General features: G+C 36.5%; 1 protein-coding gene across 1 annotated transcript; it reads left to right on the top strand.

The window, feature by feature from the left end:
- Nucleotides 1–17,733: 17,733 nt before the first annotated feature.
- LOC113279506 lies at nucleotides 17,734–18,819 on the top strand. The gene has a single exon (XM_026528201.1). The coding sequence runs from the start codon at nucleotides 17,734–17,736 to the stop codon at nucleotides 18,817–18,819; it is 1,086 nt and encodes a 361-aa protein (XP_026383986.1).
- The last annotated feature ends 7,995 nt before the right edge of the window (nucleotides 18,820–26,814 follow it).

Raw genomic sequence — 26,814 nt, 5'->3', positions numbered from 1 at the left:
TCTATGATAGGTAAATATGTCTCCTACAGATAGACCTAAGAGTTTTTGTTCCGTCTTTTGATAAATCAAGGTGAACAGGAACTAATTGATAATCCAGACTTATATTCCCGAAGAACAACCTAGTATTATCAATCACCTCACAAAAATCTTAATTGTATGATAGTGAAACAAGATGTTGCGGAATCAAAAACGATGATACGAAGATGTTTGTGATTTCTTTTTATTTTGACCTATCGGAGATATAATATCAAGCCAATTATTCAATTGAACTCGTACGATAGAAAATGGCGAGATCACATCGCTGATGAGTGCTAAAAAGTGCATATTTCTATATATTTTTCTTGGCATTTAACTCATCTTTTGTGCATTAATTCTACATTTTATCCCATATTCTGTATTTTCTTTGTTTTCAAGAATAAATATTTTTATTAACTAATTTTGCATTTTTAGGTAATAAATAAAGTTTGGATGAATAGCGGAGCGAAAAGAGAAGAAAAGTAGTGAAAAGCCGGGAGGAATTACACAAGGAAGCCGCGAAGAATGTTGTGCGCAAGACCAAAAGGCTAGAACTGGGCTTGAAGAGGAAGAATTGTTCTTAAAGAAGATATGGGCTTGGCATACCCAAGGCCCAAAACCCTCACCCAAACCCATTTCCAATATCCATACCCGCCTTCATATTCAGCCGTCAGATTGGATCATCTCAGCATCCTACGGTCGCTTCATCATAGTGCATCAAAATCTGAAGCTCCTGAAAAACACTATAACACCTAACTCCATATTGAGCCGTCAGTTTCGTTGTACTTCCGCATCCAACGGTCGCTACAAGCTCCCTTGTATCTCGCCGTCAGATTGATCTATCAATTCCACATCCAACGGCTGAGCATCGCAAATCATCAAACTTGTTGTACCCGATCAACACCCAAACACCAAATTCCCTATACCCGAACCAAACACTCCCCTCCTTCTTTCCATCGACTCCATCTTCTCCATTCCGTCTGCGGAGAAAAACTCTGCCACCACCATCACCTCCACTGCCCCGCTCAACCACCACCACAACCACCACCGAGTTCTCATATCAGCCAACAACTACACCCCATCATTCTCCTATCCCCTAGCCACTCATTACATCAACCCCTCAACCTATTCTTCCCACTGAAACCCTAGTTTTAGGGGTTGATGAAATTAGTGAGATAGAAAGGCAATTGAAGGCATGGGAAGACACAGAAGACGCAATAGAAGAATGGGTCGACGTTATTGAGTGTTTTCAGAAAGTAGGTATGATTTAATTTTGATTTCTTTGAAACCCTAATTCTGATATTTTGGGGATTCGAGGGTTGGACGTGTGCAACTATAAATTGAGACCTTGGGTTGTTGTATAACGCATGCTGGAATAGCCAGTGTCATTTGGTTTGATTTTGGGAGAACTGGATTAGCCAGTCTCTCCAATTTTTGTGCTGTTCCATTTATGTTCACTGTGATGTTTTATGTTTAATACTATGTGATGTTAATGTTTAGTTCCTCAATTGTTCTAAGTTTATCCACTGTTATGTGCTTCCCATGTTATGTTATTGTGTTTAAATTCATGTTTTGTTTCACTGTCAACTGTTAATGTATGTTTATCTTCATGTCTATCATGTTCTGAACCTCAAATGCTAGGATTAGATGAAGCTATGAACCAGTAAGGAGTCAGATCAAATTATGACATTCATGTTGTGTTTGGAATGCTGAGATAGTCTTCATCATGTGCATTTCATGCCCAATGTTGCTAAGCCCTTAGACTAGTTGTACTTTAATCAGACAATTAGTACTTTGGCAAGTATTTTAGCTGTGATTAGAATATCCCTTAGGTTAATGGTGGATTCAACGTCCTAGTGATCATCCTCTTGTCTTCATTGTTTTCTTATTTCTACTTCACTGTTTTCTTCACATCACTGCCCTTGGCTTAGGCCTTGGTTTATTACACTGTCATTTTATTGTCTTTGCTTCACTGTTTATCTCCATTGTTGTTTGCTGTTTTGTGCCTTTCTTATCACTTGCTGTTCACTGTTACTTTGTTAGTTCATTCTTTTTCTTACTTGTTTCCACTTGTTCACTTGTTTCCACTGTTACTCTTGTCTGTCACTCTTTGTTGCACCATCTCTTTTTCACTCTTTGTCACTTCTCTTCTTCTTTAGTCCACTGTTAGGGTAAAAGGCCAAGAGCCTAGCTAATCTAAAGGCCCAGCCAACTGAGCCCAAGGCTCAGTTCATTCCAAAAATCAAAGGTCCAGTCCACTGTGGACTTAATCAAAGCCCAGGTGAAAAGCTAAGGCCCAGTTCACTGTTACCAAGCCCAGTTCAGTCCATCAAAGGCCCAAACTGCTTCACAGTTAATCAAACCCATCTTGCTCTTATTCTGAAAGCAAAAGCTTCAAAGTTATTCAAAGCCCATTGATATTAAAAACCCTTTGGTACTCAAAGCCCATTAGCAATTTAGAAACCCAAAATAGTTAGAAACTCAAAACACACCCAGTCTCTGTGGATCGACCCGTACTTGTACGAGCTACAACTGACGACCGTGCACTTGCGGTATAACCGTAGGCCCGTTTTATTTCGCTTCAATTTTATACGCTTTCCCGGGCCAACCAAGTTTTTGGCGCCGCTGCCGGGGACTTGGCGCTGTGTGTTGATTTGTTCTTTGCTGTTTTGTTGCATTCACTTTCATCTTCATATTTGCATGTTAGTTCATTTGCATCATTGCATACTCTTTTGCATATTGTTTCATTCTAGCATACTCATCATGCATTGCATTCTTGCATTTTAGTGTAACTTGCTGTTTTAGTAGCTGCTGTGTAGTGCAGCTGAACTTCTTAGCTTTTGTGTAGTGCAGCTGAACTTCTTAGCTTCTAGCAAGAAACTAATCTTCTCCTTGAGCTGTCCAGGTACCTTGCTGTGCTGCTGTTCAAAGGCTGATGTGCTGTGCAACTTGCCTTGAGCTGCTACAGCTGCTGTTGTTGAGCTGAGCCTGTGTTGCTGGTCCCCTGCTACTGCTGGTGAGCTTTTGTGGCTGCTGTTGCAGCCTGTTGCTGCTGAACTACCCCTGTTGCTGCCTGTTGCTGTTGTTGAACTGTACTGCTGCTGCTGCTGCTAATCCCCTGCTGCTGCTGCTAAGCCCCTGCTGATGGTGCAAAGCCCTGAACTGGTGAAGCTGCTGCCACTGAAGCTGCTGCAGCTGGTGTAAGATAAAGCCCAACTGGGCTGTAAGCTGCAGAAGGTGAAGAAGTTGAACCAAAGCCCAACTGGGCCTCAGAAAAGCCAAAGCTTAGGATGATCCAAAGCCCAACTGGGCTTTTGCAACCAAACTGAGCAGCTGGGCTGTGCTTAAGCAAGTAAGCCTAAACCCGTTAAGAGAACCCAACCTGTGGGCTTCCATTTTTAATTTGTGGGCTTGTAATAATTTTTTCCATCTTTCTGTTGGGTTTGTAATTAATTTCTTGTGGGCTTGTTTGTTTAATTTCTTGTGGGCTTGTGGTTTTAGATTAATTTGGGCCTGTTGTTTAAATTAAAGAAAACTGAACTTTTGAAAGCCCAGTTGGGCCTCATATTTTAGTTAGTAGCTAGCCAAAGCCCAACTAAATTTCTGGGACTGTGGGCTTAACATCCATTTGAAAACTAAACATTTACACTGTGGGCTTGACCCAAAAACAGAAAACGTTTTCAAAGCCCAGTTGGGCCTCGACCTTTGGATATTTAAGAGCCCAAATTTCAAATTGTTACCTGGGCTTGTTTCTGAACTGTGGGCCTGAACCAAAGTTCAAGTGGGCCAAAATTTCAAAATTCCAAAAACCAACAGTGAGCTTTACTCACCAGTCACCAGCAGTGGGCCTGTTTTTAAAAAAAAAACGTAGCTGGGCTTCGCAAAACCCAACAGTGGGCTTGGCCTTTTATCCCATTTAAACCAAAAGTTTTTTCTTTAACCCATTAAAAACCAAAAGGCTTTGCTCCCTTTAAAAACCAAAATTTTTCCTCATCCCATAAAAAACCAAATTTCTTTTCCAAAATTCCCAAGAAACACAAAGCTCTTTGCTCCCTTTAAAAAAACCAAAAGTTTCCAAATGTCTCCCGCCAAAACCAAATGTCTCCCGACAAAACCAAATTTTCCCCAAAAAGTCCAATCCCATTAAAAACCAAATTTTCTTGTACATAATCCAGTAGATAAAATTTCTTAAAACCCTTTTGTTCCTTTTGTATATATTTTGCTAATCCAATATGATCTCGGCTGACATATGTTGGATTCTTGCCTTGAATAACGGAGTTCTAATATTGCTTTCGCCAAAATCGGGTATTCTCTTTCCTTTTTCTCTACTCAACATGATCCTCTTCATATGTTGTATTATAATTTTGTTCATATTTTGAAACATTGAGGACAATGTTTAGTTTAGGTTTGGGGGTGAAAAGCAGATACTTTGATAACATGTTATAATTGAAAACAGAACTCCCTCTTTTTGAAAAAATTTAAAAATTCCGAAAAAATTAAAAAATAGAAAAATCATAAAAATGGAGCTCATTTACCTTGAAATGTTGACTCTTGTGCATATATGTAATTTTTAGGAGTCTTAGTCTAGATATTTAGGCACCCTGATTCTAGCACAATTCACATAGTGATAAGAAACTTGCACGCGCACGATCTACCAATACATGTATAGCCTCGATCTTCAAGGTGTTTGATAGGAAGTTAGATTGCGAATCACTTTAGAATACTGAATGAGACTTGACTAGCTTGTTCTTTGGTTGGCTGGGATAGAAGTTGGAGGATACGTTAAGAAAAGCAACCATAGAATTTGACCGGATGCATTCGATAAGGGCCACCTCTTGCTAAGAGTCATGTAATTATGTTTTTCTTTTTGTTCATGTATCAAAAGTGTCACTATGTTGTAAAGATCAAAGTTTTTTTTCTTCAAAAAAAAAAAAAAAAAAAAAAAATTCAATCAAGTATTTATTTATTCCATGTTTTGTCATGTTAAAGACAATAGTTCTCTCTTGTTCCAAAAATAAAAGAGAGTAATCAATGTAAATAAGAGTCATGTAAAGAGTCATCTTTGTGTTGTAAATAGTCTTGTAATAAGCAAGGAGGGTGCAGACATCGATGTATAACGCGGGTAAACTGAAATATCACCAACTCATTGGGTGAACATTCACAATTCTCGTAAAGCCGGACAGCTAGCTTGGCTTAGAATTCGGTTCTTAGCCTAAAAACTATCTCTTGGTGGTTAGTAGTCATAACTTCAGGTCATTCTAGAAACATGTGTAGATACACTTTACACTCTTATCACATGTCTTTATTTGTTATCAGTGCTAGGATTGTGCCTTTGATAGCTAGATTGACATCTCCATTTTGCTGTGAGCTTAAACTGTCTTGCACATGTCACATTTGATGGAATATGAGCTTATATTTTGACCTAGAACTTTGTAGGTACGTTCTAAGCAAACCTTCACGAGACTTCACTCGTCCACTAGGGACACTTAGTGGTTTAAAAGGCTTAGTGCATACGCTAAATGCATTCGAGAGACCAGCGACAGTGGTATAGGTAGGATTTCCTTAGTTTTGTTTTACTTGAGGACAAGTAAAATTCAGGTTTGGGGGTATTTGATAAGTGCTAAAAAGTGCATATTTCTATATATTTTCTTGGCATTTAACTCATCTTTTGTGCATTAATTCTACATTTTATCCCATATTCTGTATTTTCTTTGTTTTCAAGAATAAATATTTTTATTAACTAATTTTGCATTTTTAGGTAATAAATAAAGTTTGGATGAATAGCGGAGCGAAAAGAGCAGAAAAGTAGTGAAAAGCCGGGAGGAATTACACAAGGAAGCCGCGAAGAATGTTGTGCGCAAGACCAAAAGGCTAGAACTGGGCTTGAAGAGGAAGAATTGTTCTTAAAGAAGATATGGGCTTGGCATACCCAAGACCCAAAACCCTCACCCAAACCCATTTCCAATATCCATACCCGCCTTCATATTCATCCGTCAGATTGGATCATCTCAGCATCCTACGGTCGCTTCATCATAGTGCATCAAAATCTGAAGCTCCTGAAAAACACTATAACACCTAACTCCATCTTGAGCCGTCAGTTTCGTTGTACTTCCGCATCCAACGGTCGCTACAAGCTCCCTTATATCTCGCCGTCAGATTGATCTATCAATTCCACATCCAACGGCTGAGCATCGCAAATCATCAAACTTGTTGTACCTGATCAACACCCAAACACCAAATTCCCTATACCCGAACCAAACACTCCCCTCCTTCTTTCCATCGACTCCATCTTCTCCATTCCGTCTGCAGAGAAAAACTCTGCCACCACCATCACCTCCACTGCCCCGCTCAACCACCACCACAACCACCACCGAGTTCTCATATCAGCCAACAACTACACCCCATCATTCTCCTATCCCCTAGCCACTCATTACATCAACCCCTCAACCTATTCTTCCCACTGAAACCCTAGTTTTAGGGGTTGATGAAATTAGTGAGATAGAAAGGCAATTGAAGGCATGGGAAGACACAGAAGATGCAATAGAAGAATGGGTCGACGTTATTGAGTGTTTTCAGAAAGTAGGTATGATTTAATTTTGATTTCTTTGAAACCCTAATTCTGATATTTTGGGGATTCGAGGGTTGGACGTGTGCAACTATAAATTGAGACCTTGGGTTGTTGTATAACGCATGCTGGAATAGCCAGTGTCATTTGGTTTGATTTTGGGAGAACTGGATTAGCCAGTCTCTCCAATTTTTGTGTTGTTCCATTTATGTTCACTGTGATGTTTTATGTTTAATACTATGTGATGTTAATGTTTAGTTCCTCAATTTTTCTAAGTTTATCCACTGTTATGTGCTTCCCATGTTATGTTATTGTGTTTAAATTCATGTTTTGTTTCACTGTCAACTGTTAATGTATGTTTATCTTCATGTCTATCATGTTCTGAACCTCAAATGCTAGGATTAGATGAAGCTATGAACCAGTAAGGAGTCAGATCAAATTATGACATTCATGTTGTGTTTGGAATGCTGAGATAGTCTTCATCATGTGCAGCTCATGCCCAATGTTGCTAAGCCCTTAGACTAGTTGTACTTTAATCAGACAATTAGTACTTTGGTAAGTATTTTAGCTGTGATTAGAATATCCCTTAGGTTAATGGTGGATTCAACGTCCTAGTGATCATCCTCTTGTCTTCATTGTTTTCTTATTTCTACTTCACTGTTTTCTTCACATCACTGCCCTTGGCTTAGGCCTTGGTTTATTACACTGTCATTTTATTGTCTTTGCTTCACTGTTTATCTCCATTGTTGTTTGCTGTTTTGTGCCTTTCTTATCACTTGCTGTTCACTGTTACTTTGTTAGTTCATTCTTTTTCTTACTTGTTTCCACTTGTTCACTTGTTTCCACTGTTACTCTTGTCTGTCACTCTTTGTTGCACCATCTCTTTTTCACTCTTTGTCACTTCTCTTCTTCTTTAGTCCACTGTTAGGGTAAAAGGACAAGAGCCTAGCTAATCTAAAGGCCCAGCCAACTGAGCCCAAGGCTCAGTTCATTCCAAAAATCAAAGGTCCAGTCCACTGTGGACTTAATCAAAGCCCAGGTGAAAAGCTAAGGCCCAGTTCACTGTTACCAAGCCCAGTTCAGTCCATCAAAGGCCCAAACTGCTTCACAGTTAATCAAACCCATCTTGCTCTTATTGTGAAAGCAAAAGCTTCAAAGTTATTCAAAGCCCATTGATATTCAAAACCCTTTGGTACTCAAAGCCCATTAGCAATTTAGAAACCCAAAATAGTTAGAAACTCCAAACACACCCAGTCTCTGTGGATCGACCCGTACTTATACGAGCTACAACTGACGACCGTGCACTTGCGGTATAACCGTAGGCCCGTTTCATTTCGCTTCAATTTTATACGCTTTCCCGGGCCAACCAATCGCTCAACTACAAGAGAAGTAGTTTTGTCTGGCTTCACAATCCCAATGAAGTCTTTCAGTCGTTAACCTACAGGGTCTCGGGAAGAAACCTAAGGTTAAAGGAGAATCGACTCTAGCAAACCAACTAGTATCACACATGAGGTGTGGGGATTAGTTTTTCCAATTGTTAGATGCCTCCTTTATATAGTTTTTAAATCAGGGTTTGCAATCCAAGTTACCTTGGTAACAAAACATTCAATATTCACCGTTAGATGAAAAAACTGATTTCTCCAAGCTAATATATTTCAACCGTTAGATCGAAACTTAGCTTGTCATACACAAATAAAATGTGTTTCATTTAGGTTTGAGTAACCGTACCTAAACGTGTACACTTGATTGGTTCACAAATAGTTAACCGAGGTTAACCATATGAGTATTTTCATATCAACCATATTCATCTTTCTCATAACTAGTTCAAATGACTCATAATAACTAGTTGATAGAGTTGTTCAATTGATTAGGTCTTTATTCATAGACACAATTGAAACAAAATATGTTTGATTCACTTAAATCAATTCATGAACAATATAGCCATGGTTTGCAAAGATTGTGTTCCTTATTGTTTTAAGTTTTAAGTTCATGAACTTCCGATTTGAGAAATAACCAGCTTGGGTACGCGTACGGGTACGTGTACCTTAGCTACCGGATTTGAGTTTGGGAACTCAGCAGAAATCTTCGGTTCGAAAACTTCCATGAGTACGCGTACCTAAGGTGACTGGTTTTCCAGTTTGTGAACTACAAACTCCAGCAGAAGTTTTCGGTCAGAAAACTTCCGCCAGCACGCCTACCCAACCTGTATCCTTTACCAATGTCGCATGCATAAGTGCACACAATTGGTTTCCGGCACATGGACTTATACACTAATGTGCGAACACACTATATATGCTTATATCCATAGTTGGTTACATAATCTCAACTCTACATTTCAATCATTGAAACATTCTTCTATAATGTTATAACAATCGTTATTCACGACTATCTCCATCAAAGCTATTTTCAAGATTGAAACCTCATCATGACTTTCGTCATGGATAAAGATTAAAAGTGGTTAAAGCGAAAGCTTGCCAACACGTATTTCGAGAAAAAGATAGGCGAGTAAACTCGGCTCGAAATAGCAAATGTGTATGTATGAAAACTATCATACTTATACGACTTTGTCTCAAGAGTAGTAGATAGAGAGATAGACTTTTGAGTGATAGACAAGTTCAAGTCTCCACATACCTTTTAGTCGGATGAAGTTCCACTAGTTCCTCGAGTAGTTCTTCATCTTCGTAAGATAATCGCCATGGAGTCTGGAACTCAACTACACTAATCTGTCCTAAACCGAGACTTAGCTATAAGTAGTCTAGAAATCAAGACATATAGTTTTGACACCTAAACTTGACAAACATGCTTGAGATAGAAACGCATGTGAGTTCGACCGAGCAGTGCTCTAACACTATCTTCCATCAATTAATGACATAATAGGCTTAACTTTTGTTTGTCAAAAGTTCATCGATCTTGTATCAATACATGCATATCGACATATAAACGAGATAACTTTTGACAACGTATGGGACAATAATAGTTCACGGACGCAAACACACATATCCCATAACATATTGCAATATATAAAACCATAAAGAATAATACTGCAAATCATCATCTTCCAAAACAACTTTAGAATTTAAATAAATAAATCTAAAAACATGAAGATGAAAACGTTAGACATAGCTATGTGTACTCACAATAATGGCTATTCCAAACCCTATTTATCCTTCTTAAACAAAAACAAGAATAAAATTCTCTTAGGAAGTTTTCTAGAAAAAAAATCAGTTTTCTTTGATTATTTCATACCTTTGAAAAGGTCCATCAAAGTAGGAGTCACTGATATCCTTGATCTTCTTGACCGTAGAGACACCATGTTCATGAGTTAGAACATTGTTTTTCGGTCAACGATGCGAGCAAGATGCCTGGCTTTGACGCAATCAAGGATGACCTTCTTCTGGTTCCTGATCAAGGTGTTTTGATTATCAAGGATTTTTGCTTGTCCATCAATGAGTTGGTTTATTTCCAACTAAAGGTTAGCAAGCTCGTTCTTAACCTCATTCTGAACGAAGATTAAATCCTTGATATATTCTCCTATCCAAGAGTTATACTCTTTTATTTCAAGCATCTTTTTCAGGATCAGATCTTGAGCTGAATCACATCCTTTGAAGTCTTCTCCCATCACAGAGTTCACTTCTTCTTGAGGCTCAACAGAGGTTCCCATAAAAATAATTTTTTGGGAAGGGAATAAACACATACTAGAAGTATATATATGTGTTATCAATCAAGAGAGAACCACCATTAGGTGAAAACCCTAGAGTTTCCTAAAGAAGACTTGGACGTTCGTGATCTCGAAACGGATACCAGAAGGTCAAGTAGGACCCAAGAGTAAATACATACTGTTTTTCACAATGTCTCTTTCAAACCGGGCTCAATATCTAACCAGAATAGATAGAGCAAAAAGATACATTAGATACAGAGAGAATAATAAGCAGAAATCTCAACCCGTAAAACAGACATCAGACTTAGAACAGATGGTAATCGACCTAAGACTTGAGCATCTCATAAACAGACATCCTTGTGACTATCAAGTTAGACATAAGAATGACAATACCTAAAGTTAAGTAGTAGGATGATATATAATCTCACCATGAGTGTTGAGAGACGATTTGGGAATATCACCTGACAGTCTGACTTTTGTCTTTCTTACCTCTCTTTGATTGTTTTCAAATCCATAGAAATTTCTTACATCCCTTTTAGAGAGTCCATTAAATGGAATTTTTGATAACTAAGTCTAGGACCTCTATAAATTGGTTCCAGAGGATTACCTGAGATAGGTCTCCATCTTCTAGACTTAGATCTACCAGTTTTATTCTCATGTACACTGGGAAATTGTGTTTTTGCACCATGAGTAAAAACACGATCCCTGTAAAGACTTTGAAATTAGTGGTCATTAAAAATATTTTTACGAGAATTCTGGTTTTCTGTGGGAGTGAAATTCATTGTTGCTTCCGCCAAATGATTGACTTGGTTGACGGAAAATAGAAGAAGATTTTGAAGATCGGAGATCTGTTTCTTCCTAGCAAAACAACGTTTAGCACTATGATTCTTTTTCCCACAGAAGGAACAAGTTCGTTGAAGAGAATTGTTGAAAGGTATTTGTTTCAAACCCATGTACCGTTTGGAAGTTTGTCGTTTATATTTTGTAGGGTCTTCCTTTGGTGAGTATTTATTCATGTCAGGTAACTCATATTGAGACTCAGCACGTAACACAGAAGAATTTCTCATTACAGTGTTTTACTTTGTCAAGGGGACAGACTGTTTTTGGGCTAGGTGAAGAGATGCAGCAATATTCTCTGTTTCAACATGAAGGTTGTTCAAATCAGAGAAGTGTGTCTCAATTAAACGTTTTTCTCTAATTGTTCCCTCTTTAACAATATTCTCAAGAAAACTAATCTTTTCTTGTTGTAGCAGATTTTCTTGAGTGAGTCTTTTAATATTGTTAGAGAAGGATTCAATGATTTTATAGAGTTCACGTTCTCGACTAAGAGACTTCTCAAATTCATCCAAGAGTTGAGAATGATTGTGAAAATCAATCGTCTCAGTTGGATTTTCTTTGGTTCTGGTGTTATTTCTTTCTACTTCTGACATCCTGTCCATTGTCTCGTTTCTTTCTCTGGATTCAGAAGAATCATCTAAGGAATTATCCTTTGAGGAAAAACCAAGACACTTGACATAGTCAAAAGTATGGGAAGACGTTGACTATGCGTAGATATGAGATAAAACTTCGTCCACAGAATCAGATTGCTACAAACACAGACTTGTAAGGTCTTTTAAACGTGTTTGCCTTCTCTGATACCAATTGAAAATGTGGGGGTACAACAACCTCACCCAATATTTCGATTAGCAATATTATGGACTAACTCTAATATACTTTTAAGAGAATCAACTAGACAGTCAGACTCAATCTTAATAAAAAGTATATCAAAGAGTTAATATCTCTATCTCTCGATTTGATCTATACTCAAACAAATAGATATCTGTGAGTCTTTATCAAATACAAGAGATATAAACTTGGATGGTACCAAAGACCAATATACAAGGATCAATCAATTTCCAATCAACAACCAAAGGTTGGATTTCACAATTGATCGGTACAACGCACAACCTGTGATATTTCAATTATATAACAAAATATAATGCGGAATAGAAATAACACAGACACCAGAAGTTTTGTTAACGAGGAAACCGCAAATGCAGAAAAACCCCGGGACCTAGTCCAGATTGAACACCACACTGTATTAATCCGCTACAGACACTAGCCTACTACAAACTAACTTCGGTCTGGACTGTAGTTGAACCTCAATCAATCTCATACTGATTCAAGGTACAGTTGCGCTCCTTACGTCTCTGATCCCAGCAGGATACTACGCACTTGATTCCCTTAGCTGATCTCACCCACAACTAAGAGTTGCTACGACCCAAAGTCGGAGACTTTAATAAACCAATCTGTATCACAAAGAAAAGTCTACGATGATAGATAAATTTGTCTCCCACAGATAAACCTATGAGTTTTTTTTTTCCGTTTTTTTATAAATCAAGGTGAACAGGAACTAATTGATAATCCGGACTTATATTCCCGAAGAACAGCCTAGTATTATCAATCACCTCACAATAATCTAAATCGTATGGTAGCGAAACTAGATATTGTGGAATCACAAACGATGTGACGAAGATGTTTGTGATTTCTTTTTATCTTGCCCTATCGGAGATATAATCTCAAGTCAATTATTCAATTGAACTCGTACGATAGAAAATGGCAAGATCAGATTGCTCAACTACAAGAGAAGTAGTTTCGTCTGGCTTCACAATCCCAATGAAGTCTTTCAGTCATTAACCTGCAAGGTCTTGAGAAGAAATCTAAGGTTAAAGGAGAATCGACTCTAGCAAAACCAACTAGTATTATACAGAAGGTGTGGGGATTAGTTTTTCTAGTTGCTAGATGTCTCCTTTATATAGTTTTTAAATCAGGGTTTGCAATCCAAGTTACCTTGGTAACAAAGCATTCAATATTCACCGTTAGATGAAAAACCTGATTTAACCAAGCTAATATCTCTCAACCTTTAGATAGAAACTTAGCTTGTCACACACACATGAAATGTATTTCATTTAGGTTTGAGTAACCGTACCTAAACGTGTACACTTAGTCCATATGAGCACTTTCATATTAACCGTATTCATCTTCTTCACATAACTAGTTCAAATGACTCATAAGAACTAGTTGAAGAGTTGTTCAATTGCTTAGGTCTTTATTCATGACACAATTGAAACAAAATCGGTTTGATCCATTCGAATCAATTCATGAACAATATACCCACGGTTTGCAAAGATTGCATTCCTTATAATTTATTGTTTTAAGTTCATGAACTACCGATTTGAGAAATAACCATCTTGGGTACGCGTATGGGTTTGCGTACCTTAGCTACCGGATTTGAGTTTACAAACTCAGCAGAAATTTTCGGTTCGAAAAATTCCTTGGGTACGCATACAGGTATGCGTACCTAAGGTGACTGGTTTACTAGTTTGCAAACTACAAACTCAGCAGAAATTTTCGGTTGAAAAATTCCGCTGGTACGCGTACGGGTACGCATACCCAACCTGTCTCCTTCACCAATATCGTATGCACACATATGCACACACTTGGTTTCTGGCACATGGATTTATACACTAATGTGCGAACACACTATATATGCTTATATCCATAGTTGGTTACGTAATCTCAACTCTACATTTCAATCATTGAATCATTCTTCTATAATGTTATAACAATCGTTATTCACGACTATCGTCATCAAATCTATTTTCAGGATTGAAACGTCATCATGACTTTCGTCACGGGTAAAGATGAAAGTGGTTAAAGCAAAAGCTTATCAACACATATTTCGAGAAAAAGATATACGAGTAAACTCGGCTCGAAATAACAAATGTGTATGTATGAACACTATCATACTTATACGACTTTGTCTCAAGAATAAGAGATAGAGAGATAGACTTTTGAGTGATAGATAAGTTCAACTCTCCACATACCTTTTTAGTCGGATGAAGTTCCACTGGTTCCTCGAGTAGTTCCTCGTCTTTGTAAGATGATCGCCATGGAGTCTGGAGCTCAACTACACTTAACTATCCTAGACCGAGACTTAGTCATAAGTAAACTAGAAAGCAAGACATATAGTTTTAATCACTAATATTGACAAACATGCTTGAGATAGCAACGCATGCGAGTTCGACCGAGCAATGCTCTAACAGTATCTCCTATTAAGTTTCAATCTGTTAGTAATTCTTTGTTACTTAATTTAGATGGTGGAATATTTAGTGCTCTAAACAATCTTGAACAAAAAGAAGATGATGTTATAAGTGTTGATGAGGAAATTTTGGCTGAAATGGAACCTCAGAAGCTACTTCAGATAGCAGAAATTACTGAATTGGAAAAAAATGTGGTAAATTTTGTGAATGCTGGTTCAGGTAAATGACAACTGAGCCAGTTCCTTTCACTACTTGGTCTTCGGTAGTTAAATTCATCTGGTAGCAAGAAGACGGGCACTGAAGCTAGTACTTCTATTCCAACTATTAAAAATGTTTCAGCTACCAAAAATACATCTCAAGCAGCAGTGAAATATAACTTTAGAAGAAATGTTGTTAGGGGGGTACAAAACCCCTTCAAACCAAAACATGAAAGTCTTATTTTGGAACATAAGGGGTCTTAGGAGAGCTAGGGCCCAACAGAAGTTACATAGTTTAGTTAGTCAATTTCAGCCAACACTTTTGTGGATTGCAGAACCTAAGATCAAATGTTCTGCTTCTTTTAAATCTTCCTGGTATGCAATCTATAGTTATTCATAATGCTTCAACAACTCATAAAAGTAACATATGGTTATTCTGGAGTAATTCTATTGCAACTCCTTCAGTTGTCTCTATTTCAAGTCAAATGATCATAGTGGCAGTAGGTGATGTTTTAGTTTCTAGTGTTCATGCGAGTGTAAATATGGTTTAAAGAAGATTTCTTTGTTCTGAAATGAAGATGATTAGTGACCTCGAGAAGCCTTGGTTAGTCATTGGTGATTTCAATTCAATTCTTTCAATTGATGATAAAGTTGGTGGCAAATCTCCTTCAAGAAGATCAATGCTTGACTTCAGTGAATGTTTAAATACTTTTGATCTTCTACAGGATCTTAAAGTTGGTTTAGATTTCACTTGGTCAAATTGTCAGCATGGGAGTAAAAGAATATTATGCACATTGGACCGAGATGTGTTTAATATGGAATGGTTAAGATTATATGGTGATTGGGGTTACAAAGTTGGTGCTAGGGTTGTCTCTGATCACTCTCCTTTAATGGGGGATGTGTTAACATTCCTAAACCTACAAATGTTCCTCTTAGATTCCAAAAAATGTGGTTGGAGCAACCTGGTTTCATGAAAGTAGTTGAAGACAGTTGGGCTGAGACAGTAAATGGGGATCCTGCTTTTATACTAATGCATAAACTGAAGAGATTAAAAATAATATTGAAAGAATGGAACTGGAAGACTTTTGGTAATGTTCAAGTCAAGATTAAGGAAGCAGAAAAGTTAGTTCAATAAAAAATGGTAATTTTTGATTCTAATCCTCATGATGAACAAGCTTTAGCTGAATTGGTATTGGCTCAAAATGATCTAAACTCAAAGGAAGTTAAGCATTTCCTTATGATGAAACAAAATTCAAGGATTAAATGGGTTACAGAGGGCTCATCTAACACCAACTTCTTCCATACAAATGTTAAAATCAGACAAACTAGAAATATGATTTGTGAACTTGAGGATGTGGATGGAAATATGGTAGCAGATCAAGATAAAATAGCAGATCTTTTGGTTAAATTCTTTCACCATAAATTTCAGTATAAAGAAGTAACCATAGATGATTCCTTGTTGGATGTTATTCCTAAGTTAATATCAGATCAAGATCAAGTCATGATTGAAGTTGTACCCTGAGTTAGAAGAAATTAAAAATATAGTTTTCAGCATGAATGCAGATGGAGCTCCATGACCAGATAGCTTCTCAGGTATTTTCTACAAATCATGTTGGGATATTATCCAAAGTGATTTGTTGAACGCAATTCAATATTGTTGGAGGAGAAAATATATCCCAAGAGGCATGAATTCTAATTTTCTAGTACTACTTCCTAAAGTTCATGGTGCAAAAAAACTAAACCAGTTCAGACCTATTAGATTAAGAAACTTCAACTTCAAAATCTTTACAAAAATATTAGCTACAAGAATGAATGATCTGATGAGTAAATTAGTTTCAAATCAGCAAACAGCATACATAAAAGACAGAAGTATACATGAACAGGTTATGTTATATCTTATGAGTTGATGAATGAAATGAAGCATACAGAAGCGGAGGAAATGTTGGGTTGAAACTTGACATATCACAAGCATATGACTCAGTGAGCTGAGAGTTTTTGTATAAAGTACTTCAAAAATATGGCTTCTCTGCATCTTGGTGTGAGTGGTTAAAAACATTGTTTGCATCTGCTAAAATCGTTGTCATGATAAATGGAGGACCTCAAGGTTTTTTCTCAATGGAGAGAGGCTTAAAACAGGGTGATCCCTTGTCTCTCATTCTGTTTGTTCTTATGGAAGAAGTATTGAGTAGGAATTTAACCAAATTGGTAGAACTGAAGAAGCTGCAACCAATGGTTATTAGGAAGGGTGTTTATCCAACTCACCTATTTTTTGCAGATGATGTATTCATCTTCAGTAATGGCTCAAAGAAAAGTTTAGAAGCTCTCATTACTCTGCTCAAGAATTATCAAGACAGTTCTGGTCAAATAATCAACAAACAGAAAAGCAAATGTTTTGTGGATGGTTGTACTCTATCACGAAGAAGCCAAATTTCAAGCTTAATATAAATGGAGCTTACAAAATTCCATGATAATATTTAGGTGTCACATTGAAGCCTGGGAGAGTTAAGTTTGCTACTGTGTGGCTAATGGTGGAGATGGTGCAAAGTTATTTAGCAGCTTGGAAGGGTAATATGCTGTCATTCCATGATAGACTGGTGCTCATAAAATCTGTCCTCTGCGGTGTTCCTATTTATAATATGGCAGTATACAAATGGCCAAGTTCAGTAATCAAAATATGTGAAAAAATCATAAGAAACTTCTTATGGACTGGTGACAGTGAAGTTAGAAAACATGAGACTCTTGGTTGGAGCAAAGTTTGTGCACCATTCAATGAAGGAGGCCTGGGTATTAGAATATTGGAAGTAATCAATAAAGCTTTATTAATGAAAATGATGTGAAAATTTATAAATTCAAGTGATGACTGCTCAAGTTTTTTTGCTGCTAAGTATAAGGATAAACATGGTCAATGGAGTACTCAATGGAAATTATCCACAATATGGCCAGGTTGAAGTGGGCTTGGAAGGAGTTGAAATCAAATGTGAGATGGAATGTAGGTAATGGTGAAAAAATATCATTGTGGTTTGATACTTGGGTAGGTGATAATCCTTTGATTGAAACTGTGAGCTGCATTGACAGAATAAAAGACAAGTTGCATATGACTGTGAGTGATATAATGGAAAATGGTGAATGGAGAATTCCATGTGCTTTACAAGATTTCATTCCAGTTTCATTACCAACAATAAGTGGAGAGCAAGACAAACTTATATGGAGTGGGATATGAAAGGTTATTTTTCTACATCATCTGTTGTTGAGAAAATTAGAAACAAGGAACCAAAAATACATTGGCCTGATCAAATTTGGAAAAAATTTCTACATCCAAGCATTGCTAGTAATGTATGGAAAATTCAACAGGGGGTGTACATTGATGATGAAAAGTTAATCAAGAAAGGCTGTTCTCTTGCTTCTAAATGTTGTATCTGCCAGCAGAATCAAGATAGTATGGAGCATCTCCTGTGGTCCTGCAGTTTTAGAAAACACATATGGCAATGGTTAATCACTATTTTTCAATTCCAAATACCTACTTCCTTCTCAGAAATTCTCAATTTTGCAAAACATAAGAGCTCAATTGTCAAGCAAGCATGGATAACAACAGCATGTGCAACAATGAGAGAACTATGGTTCCAAAAAAATAAATTTATTCATGAAAACATACCTCCAAATTTGGAGTGCTTCAAAAGAAGAATCATGAGTCTGGTGTTTTATGGTGGTTACAGAATGACAGGTACAAGATGGGGACAGAATTATGATTCTAAAGTCCTTCATTTCTTTAACCATGGTCAGAGAAACATGAAGTTCAAAAAAATCCAAGAGTGTCAGTGGTTCAATCCAAATGAAGGTTATGTGTTATTTAGTTGTGCTGGAATGGCAATTGGTAATCCAAGTATGGCTGGTTTTAGCATTATTGCTAGAAGTCATGAAAGTAAGGTCATTGGTACTGTCTCAGGTGGAACTGGTATAGCTACTACTTATATAGCTGATGCATTGGCTATTGTGTGGGCTATTGAATGGACAGTTAAATTACAGTGTAGTAAGATACTCATCAGATCTCACTCTCTAACAGTAATAGAAGATGCCAAAAAAGGTGTGATGCCTTGGTGCTTACAATCAAGATGGATGAAAGCCAAGAAGGATATTACTGAAATTATCTATGAACAATGTTATAAAGAAGTGAACTTCTCTGCAATTGAGCTTGCTAAACAAGGTGCAAGATTACCTCAGAGGTCTGTGGTAGTTAATAAAGGGAAGCCTTCATCTCTAGATCAAATTGAATTACCAGGCATAAAGTACTATAGATTCTGTTAGCCATAACAGTTCTTACATATGTGTAAATTTTAAGCTTTTTTTAGCTTTCTTTCTGTTCTACAAATTTTGTAATATCTAAATTTGTTTAAAATCAATAAAATTGTGATTTAGCAACAAAAAAAAAAATGATTCGTCAACCTTAATGTACGTTTAATTTTTACCTTTATTATCTTTCAATTTTGTTTTGGTCTATGATTGATTGTTAACTTTGATGTATGTTACTTACTAGGTCTCAACCCGTGCCATAACGGCACGGGTAAGGATATATGTTTCAAATGTATCCATCGATTCATACATGTCGTAATTGTCTGAGAAGAATCGAACCGATCGATCCATGTCTAGATGTTTTGAGGAGTTGGTTAATAAACATGTCCTTATCCTCGAATCTTTTAATATTATGTATGTAAGTCATACAAACCTTTGCGACAAACATAGTTAATTGTTAGAGAAAATCCTATGGGTAGTAGAACATTACTTCGTTCACTACTTCAAAAAATATCACCAAAGGTCATTCACCAAACTTGTAACAAAACTAAAAACACCTAAACTTGCAAAATCTGTTAGCATTAGAATTTAATTTTTCTCTTTAATATAAATTGTTGGGTTCCCAATTTAAATAGATTTGTGTTTATTCATTTTTATAAAATTTGTAACAATATTTAATTCTTAATCCATTTCTTTTTTGTCTCTTTAGTTATTATCATGAACTATTTCTCAAACATGCATAATTACACGAAGTTGGGGAGAAATGACAAAAACAGAAATCATGACAAAAAAGGGGAGGGTACCCAAATACACCACAATATTTTTGTTTCAACCTATAAGTCCTCTACCGAATGTGATCGTATATGGACAGAGTCGAGACAATACTACAATTCAGTTCACACTTCGGGTGATCGTCTATGGATACGAGATCGAGACAATACAACAACAAGATAACTTGTGTGATTGACTATGGATACAAGATCGAGACAATACAACAACAAGGTGTGTTACTTGATAATAGGTTCGGAAATCACTATCTATAGGATTACTATCAAGTAATACGAAATTAACATACAAGTGTGATTTACTTTTAATTATAATAAAAATAATTATAATTGCGGAATATAAAAGTAAATGACACAGCAAGATTTTGTTAACGAGGAAACCGCAAGTGTAGAAAAACTCGGGACCTAGTCTAATTTTGAATACTCTCAGAATTAAGCCGCTATACAAAATCGAATACCAACTTCGTATAGTTGGGACCAAGCTGACTACCCCTAGCTACTTAGTTCCCTCAGTATCCCCGCGCCTTCGACTTCTGGAGTCACGCACGTGAATAACAATTCCTTTGGGTCGTATTCCAAACAGCAAAGAAAGAATCTGTTTGGTAACAACTCTAATCAATCTTGCTACAAGATATAGATGAGTCGTTGACAAAGGCTCTTATGTTTAATCTAAGAAACTCCTCTGTCTGGTTAGATCAATCAATCCAATAACTACCGAAGTAGTCAAGTTTAGATTCACACTCAATCAATATATATCTCAAAGAGAAATATAAAGAATGTCGATCTAAAGCAAATAATCAATCATATAAACTGATTCTAGTTGGATCCCAGTCGATCAAGGTTTGTGCACACAATTCACAAGATACGAAAACTAATAAGAAATCTTCTTCGTCTTCAAATCTTCTTTTATCTTCAAAACCTGCACAACACCACTTGAATCTCTTGTGATCAATCGCGCACAAAACGAAGTTTGTTAACAATGGATTATCACAAGATGTCTTTAGATCTAACAACAGTTCTAAAGATCCCGTCGATACTTCGATCTAGTTTGAGTGAATCTTATATCAGAAGAGAAGATTCTCAAGCATAAACAAACTAGGTGCAATCAAAGTTTCAACTACTGTTAGTCAATCAAATCAAATCGAAAACTAATAATACTGCAAATATCTAGTTTCCCATCAACGGTACTCGTAGAGCTTCTTGATTCCGCATAAGTCTTTAATCGAGCGGACGTAAGAGATTTCACCTAAATAGGATACTTTCCTCTATGAATAGACGACTCCACCAGAAACAATAAAAAATGAAGTTTGCCTGGCTCTTAGGATAGTTTGCTAGAAATGCAAACTTAGGTATTTATAGACCAAGGATGTTTGGACACCAAGGAATTTCTAAAACCGATAATATTCTCAAGATATGCAATGAATGGCAAAATTCGGTTTTCCTAATTGCAATAAATGTTTGTCCAATATTTACTAAATCTCTCAATAGAAAATCTCCAATTAGTAAATGGACATTACTAATTTTTATTTTTTAGAGCTATGCATTAATTGCTGGTAATTAATGCATATAAAATCAAAAACTTTAATTAAAATATTCTTAAATTATTTCGGCACAGGATCACCTTGAGTACCAAGGAATATCTTTGAATAATAAATGATAAGAGTTACTACTCATGTCCAAAGTATGTTGACAGCTTTTCACTGCAAATCCTTATTTCCTATTTACATGGATTTTCTTTCTTGGAATCGGTTATACCACACTTCCAAAAAAGTTTAGAATTGGTTTGCCAGTATTCCAAGACTACTATGTGATCGGTTACACAAATTACAATGGTTAGTTGTGATCGGTCCTTCCAAATCACATACATGGTTTTGGATCGGTTATACCTAAATATGGTACCTACATGTGATCGGTCACACCAATTATCAGGACCGGTTACCCCAATTACAAGGATTGGTTCCATCTACACATTGTATCTACTTGTGATCGGTCACACCAGTTACCAGGACCGGTTACACCAATTACAAGGATCGGTCACACAACTCTTATGATTGGTCACCAATTACTAGGATCGGTCACACCAATTACAAGGATCGATCATACCATCACATGGTGATTACTTAGGATCGGTTACACCAATTACAAGGACCGGTCATACCAAATCATAAGTCTAGGCATTGTGATCGGTTACACCAAGATACATAACCTGAGTTAAGATCGGTTCTACCAACTCATACATATTGGTCATCCAAAGATATGCAGTGAATAGTAAGACCAATAATCCTATTGATTTCCCTTTCGATTCACGAAACAAGTTCATGGACGTACTTCCTTTAAACAAATGTAAAATATTGTTTCCTATGATGAAATCTTCATCATAACTCATACACATAATCATAATAATATATACATGTTAGAGCATTGCTCGGTCGAACTCGCATGCGTTTCTATCTCAAGCATGTTTTTCAATATTAGTGATCAAAACTATATGTCTTGATTTCTAGTTTACTTATGACTAAGTATCGGTATAGGATAGTTAAGTGTAGTTGAGCTCCAGACTGCATGGATATCATCTTATGAAGACGAAGAACTACTTAAGGAACCAGTGGAACTTCATCCGACTAAAAAGGTATGTGGAGACTTGAACTTATCTATCACTCAAAAGTCTACTCTATCTCCTACTCTTGAGACAATAGTCGTATAAGTATGATAGTTTTCATACATACACATTTGTTATTTCAAGCCGAGTTTATTCGCCTATCTTTTTCTCGAAATATGTGTTGGTAAGATTTTTCTTTAACCAATTTCATCTTTACCCGTGATGAAAGTTATGATGACGTTTCAATTTTAAAAATAGCTTTGATGACGATAGTCGTGAATAACGATTATTATAACATTATAGAAGAATGTTTCGATGATTGAAATGTAGAGTTGAGATTACCAACAATGAATATAAGCATATATAGTGTGTTCGCACATTAGTGTATAAATCCATGTGCCGGAAACCAAGTGTGTGCATATGTGTGCATACGGTATTGGTGAAGGAGACAGGTTGGGTACGCGTACGGGCGGAAGTTTTCAACCGAAAATTTCTGCTGAGTTTGTAGTTTGCAAACTAGTAAACCAGTCACCTTAGGTACGAATACCCGTACGCGCACCCATGGAAGTTTTCGAACCGAAAATTTCTGCTGAGTTTCTAAACTCAAATCCGGTAGCTAAGGTACGCATACCCGTACGCGTACCCAAGCTGGTTATTTCTCAAGTCGGTGGTTCATGAACTTAAAACAATAAATTATAAGGAATGCAATCTTTGCAAACCGTGGGTATATTTTTCATGAATTGATTCAAATGGATCAAACCGATTTTGTTTCAATTGTATCTATGAATAAAGACCTAAGCAATTGAACAACTCTTCAACTAGTTCTTATGAGTCATTTGAACTAGTTATGAGAAAGATGAATACGGTTAATATGAAAGTTCTCATATGGCTAACCATTGGTTAACTATTTGTGAACCAACTAAGTGTACACGTTTAGGTACGGTTACTCAAACCTAAATGAATACCTTTCCTGTGTGTGACAAGCTAAGTTTCGATCTAACGGTTGAAAGATATTAGCTTGGTTAAATCAGGTTTTTCATCTAACGGTAAATATTGAATGCTTTGTTACCAAGGTAACTTGGATTGGAAACCCTGATTTGAAAACTATATAAAGGAGACATCTAGCATCTGGAAAAACTAATCCCCACACCTCATGTGTGATACTAGTTGGTTTTGATAGAGTCGATTCTCCTTTAACCTTAGGTTTCTTCTCGAGACCCTGTAGGTTAACGACTGAAAGACTTCATTGGGATTGTGAAGCCAGACGAAACTACTTCTCTAGTAGTTGAGCGATCTGATCTTGCCATTTTCTATCGTACGAGTTCAATTGAATAATTGACTTGAGATTATATCTCCAATAGGGAAATATAAAAAGAAATCACAAACATCTTCGTCTCATCGTTTGTGATTCTGCAATATCTAGTTTCGCTACCGTACGATTTAGATTATTGTGAGGTGATTGATAATACTAGGTTGTTCTTCGGGAACATAAGTCCAGGTTATCAATTAGTTCCTGTTCACCTTGATTTATCAAAAGACCGAACAAAACTCATAGGTTTATCTGTGGGAGACAAATTTATCTATTATCGTAGACTTTTCTGTGTGATACAGATTTGTTTATTAAAGTCTTCGACTTTGGGTCGTAGCAACTCTTATTTGTGGGTGAGATCATCTAAGGGAATCAAGTGCATAGTATCTTGCTGGGATCAGAGACGTAAGGAGCACAACTGTACCTTGAATCAGTGTGAGTTTGATTAGGGTTCAACTACAGTCCAGACCGAAGTTAGTTTGTAGTAGGCTAGTGTCTGTAGCGGCTTAATATAGTATGGTGTTCAATCTGGACTAGGTCCCGGGGTTTTTCTGCATTTGCGGTTTCCTCGTTAACAAAATTCTGGTGTCTGTGTTATTTGTATTCCGCATTATATTTTGTTATATAATTGAAATATCACAGGTTGTGCGTTAGGATCAATCAAATAGAATATCCAACCTTTGGTTGTTGACTTACATTGATTGACACTTGAACATTTGTCTTTGGTACCGTTCAAGTTATTTCACATAATAATCAGGCTCACGGATTTCTATTTGTTCGATTTGCTGATTACATTATGAATTAGAGATATTAGAACTCTTTGATATACTTTATTAAGATTGAGTTTAGTTGATTCTCTTGAAATTATATTGGATTTAGTTCATACAGATTGCTAATCGAAATATTGGGTGAGGTTGATGTACCCCCGCATTTTCAATTGGTATCAGAGCAGGCAAACACGTTTAAAGACCTCAAAAGTATGTGTTTGTGGTGATCTGACTAGATGGACCGTAAAATCTCTGATAAACGCGTCACTAGAAATAAAGATTATGTTTCTAATAAGTCTATCAAAGAGAAATATCCCTTAATCTCTGTTATAGACGAACCTAGTGTTCAAACGAAACAGACTAACATTGCCATGTTTCTTTCTAATGAATCTGACTCTGTTATTCAAGAGGAAACATCTAGAGAGAGTAAACTAATTCTAAACCTTGTTAGAATTCAAGCTGATAGATTCAAACAGTTAAAAAAACATGTCAATGTTCTTCTTGGTGTAGTAAAAGACTGTTACTCCGGTGAAAAGGCCTCTTATAAGGAAAATCTTGAAGTTCGATCAACTCGTATCCTACTTGAGGCAAACCTTAAAAAGGATGCTTTAGATGTTGAACACCTCTTGAGTAAACTCTTCATTCAAGGATGTTTAGAAAATTCTTCTATACCATCTACTTCTGTTCAAACTGGAAGAGCTCCAATTTCAAAAGTAATTTCAGATTCTCTTCCCACTCAAACTAATTTGCAGGGGATTCACACATCAGTTGTAAGAAAGAAATTTCCAAACGATAATGTTAGGTCTGAAATCTCTAATCACTCCCATGATCAGAAAGTGTGCTTTTTTTGTGATTCAAAAGGGCATATAGCGCAAAAAGGGAAATCCAAGTTGAGAAACAAATCGTCGTTTCAACTTCAACACATCTTAGATTCAATTCTTAAAGGTGTAATTGACGTCCGTATGTCTAAACCAATTGGTTTTAGCACGCATCCTGTGTTCCCTACCAGGAAGGTCAGTTCAATGAATTCCTCAAATGCACAAAAACATAATAGACATGTTAACAAATATCGTCCAAGAAGAACTCCTGTTCTCTCTCCTATCATAAATGGAGATAATCCTGATGTGAATCATATATCAAGTGAAGAATGCATATATGAGCAGATGGATAACAACCTAAGATTAATTATTGAGGGATATAAGGAAATCATCAACAAACTGTGTACTCAATCTAGACAATACTCTTCAGGTAAAAATCCTTACTATGTGTCATATTATGATGATAGTAAATTTTATGATAATTTTTCACATCATAAGAGTCTTCTTCCAAAGTACCGAAGAAAGGCGTTTAACCAAAAACAATATTCATTTGATGAGCTAAAAGCTCATACTTGTGCCAATTGATCACAAGGTTGAAATCTCTCAGACAAAAAATCATGGTTGAGAGATATGCTCAGGTATACTTGTGTAAATAGTATTCTCGGATTCTCAAGCTATTTTCATATCGTCTTTAGCATGAGTATCTTTAAATACTTGTACAAGTATTTGTATTTGTTGTGTCAATTTTTTTTTTGGTTAAACAAGGTGCTACTCATGTACTCTAAAATTGCTTCTCTATGAGACATAGATTTTTGGAGTCATTATGATTTCTTCAAATTGCAAGAGTCTTCAACAAGGTTGTGTACGTACGACTTTTGTCTTTCTTTTGGGTCGAGATTGATCTCGTATAGGTTACCCGTGTGACTGGCACGAGTCAATTAAGGAAACCCTAAAATTCCTTCCGTAAGAAACTTTTTAAGTACCCGACCTATTGAGTTACGTAAGTCACGTACGCATACTCTAGGTTATTTTTTGGGTTATCAAGAATGTCATCTTCTTCAGCTCGCTATGGTGATTTTTCAAAGGGATTTCTTGAGAAAGGTTTTGGTTTCAAATCAAAAGGGATGAAGAAAAGGACTCTTGTAGAAGATGGTGCACCTAATACCTCATGTTACTATGCCTACTCACACCAAGATGTTGAGAATGAGGATATGGTCTCTGCTGAAGTGGTTCATGACTTTCTTAAATACTTTGAGGAAGCAAAACTGCAACTTATTGATACAATGAAGGATCTTGATGTGGTTAGAATTGAGTTGAAAAAGGTTACTACTGACCTTGGTCTCATAAAGTCACATGCTAAAGAACTTCTCAATGAGGATATCTTCTCCGAAGACGCAGTTGATATTATGAATCACAAGCTCAAAGGCTTCGAAACCCCTGAAGCTGGCGAACGTGAACTTTGATATTAGCTTGTAATCGGTTTATAGTAGATGTTTTATTTATTTTTCTAGGAAACTTCTTAAGAGAATTTTTAATTCTTGTTTTTGTTTAAGAAGGATAACTAGGGTTTGGAATAGCCATTATTGTGAGTACACATAGCTATGTCCAACAGTTTCATCTTCATGTTTTTAGATTTATTTATTTAAATTCTAAAGTTGTTTGGGAAGATGATTTTTGCAGTATTAATCTTTATGGTTTTATATATTGCAATATGTTATGGGATATGTGTGTT

This window comes from Papaver somniferum, chromosome 5 (assembly GCF_003573695.1).
Source record: "Papaver somniferum cultivar HN1 chromosome 5, ASM357369v1, whole genome shotgun sequence".
NCBI lineage: Eukaryota > Viridiplantae > Streptophyta > Magnoliopsida > Ranunculales > Papaveraceae > Papaver > Papaver somniferum.
Note: the sequence above shows the minus strand (reverse complement) of the source record. Positions and strands in the feature narration are given on the sequence as shown.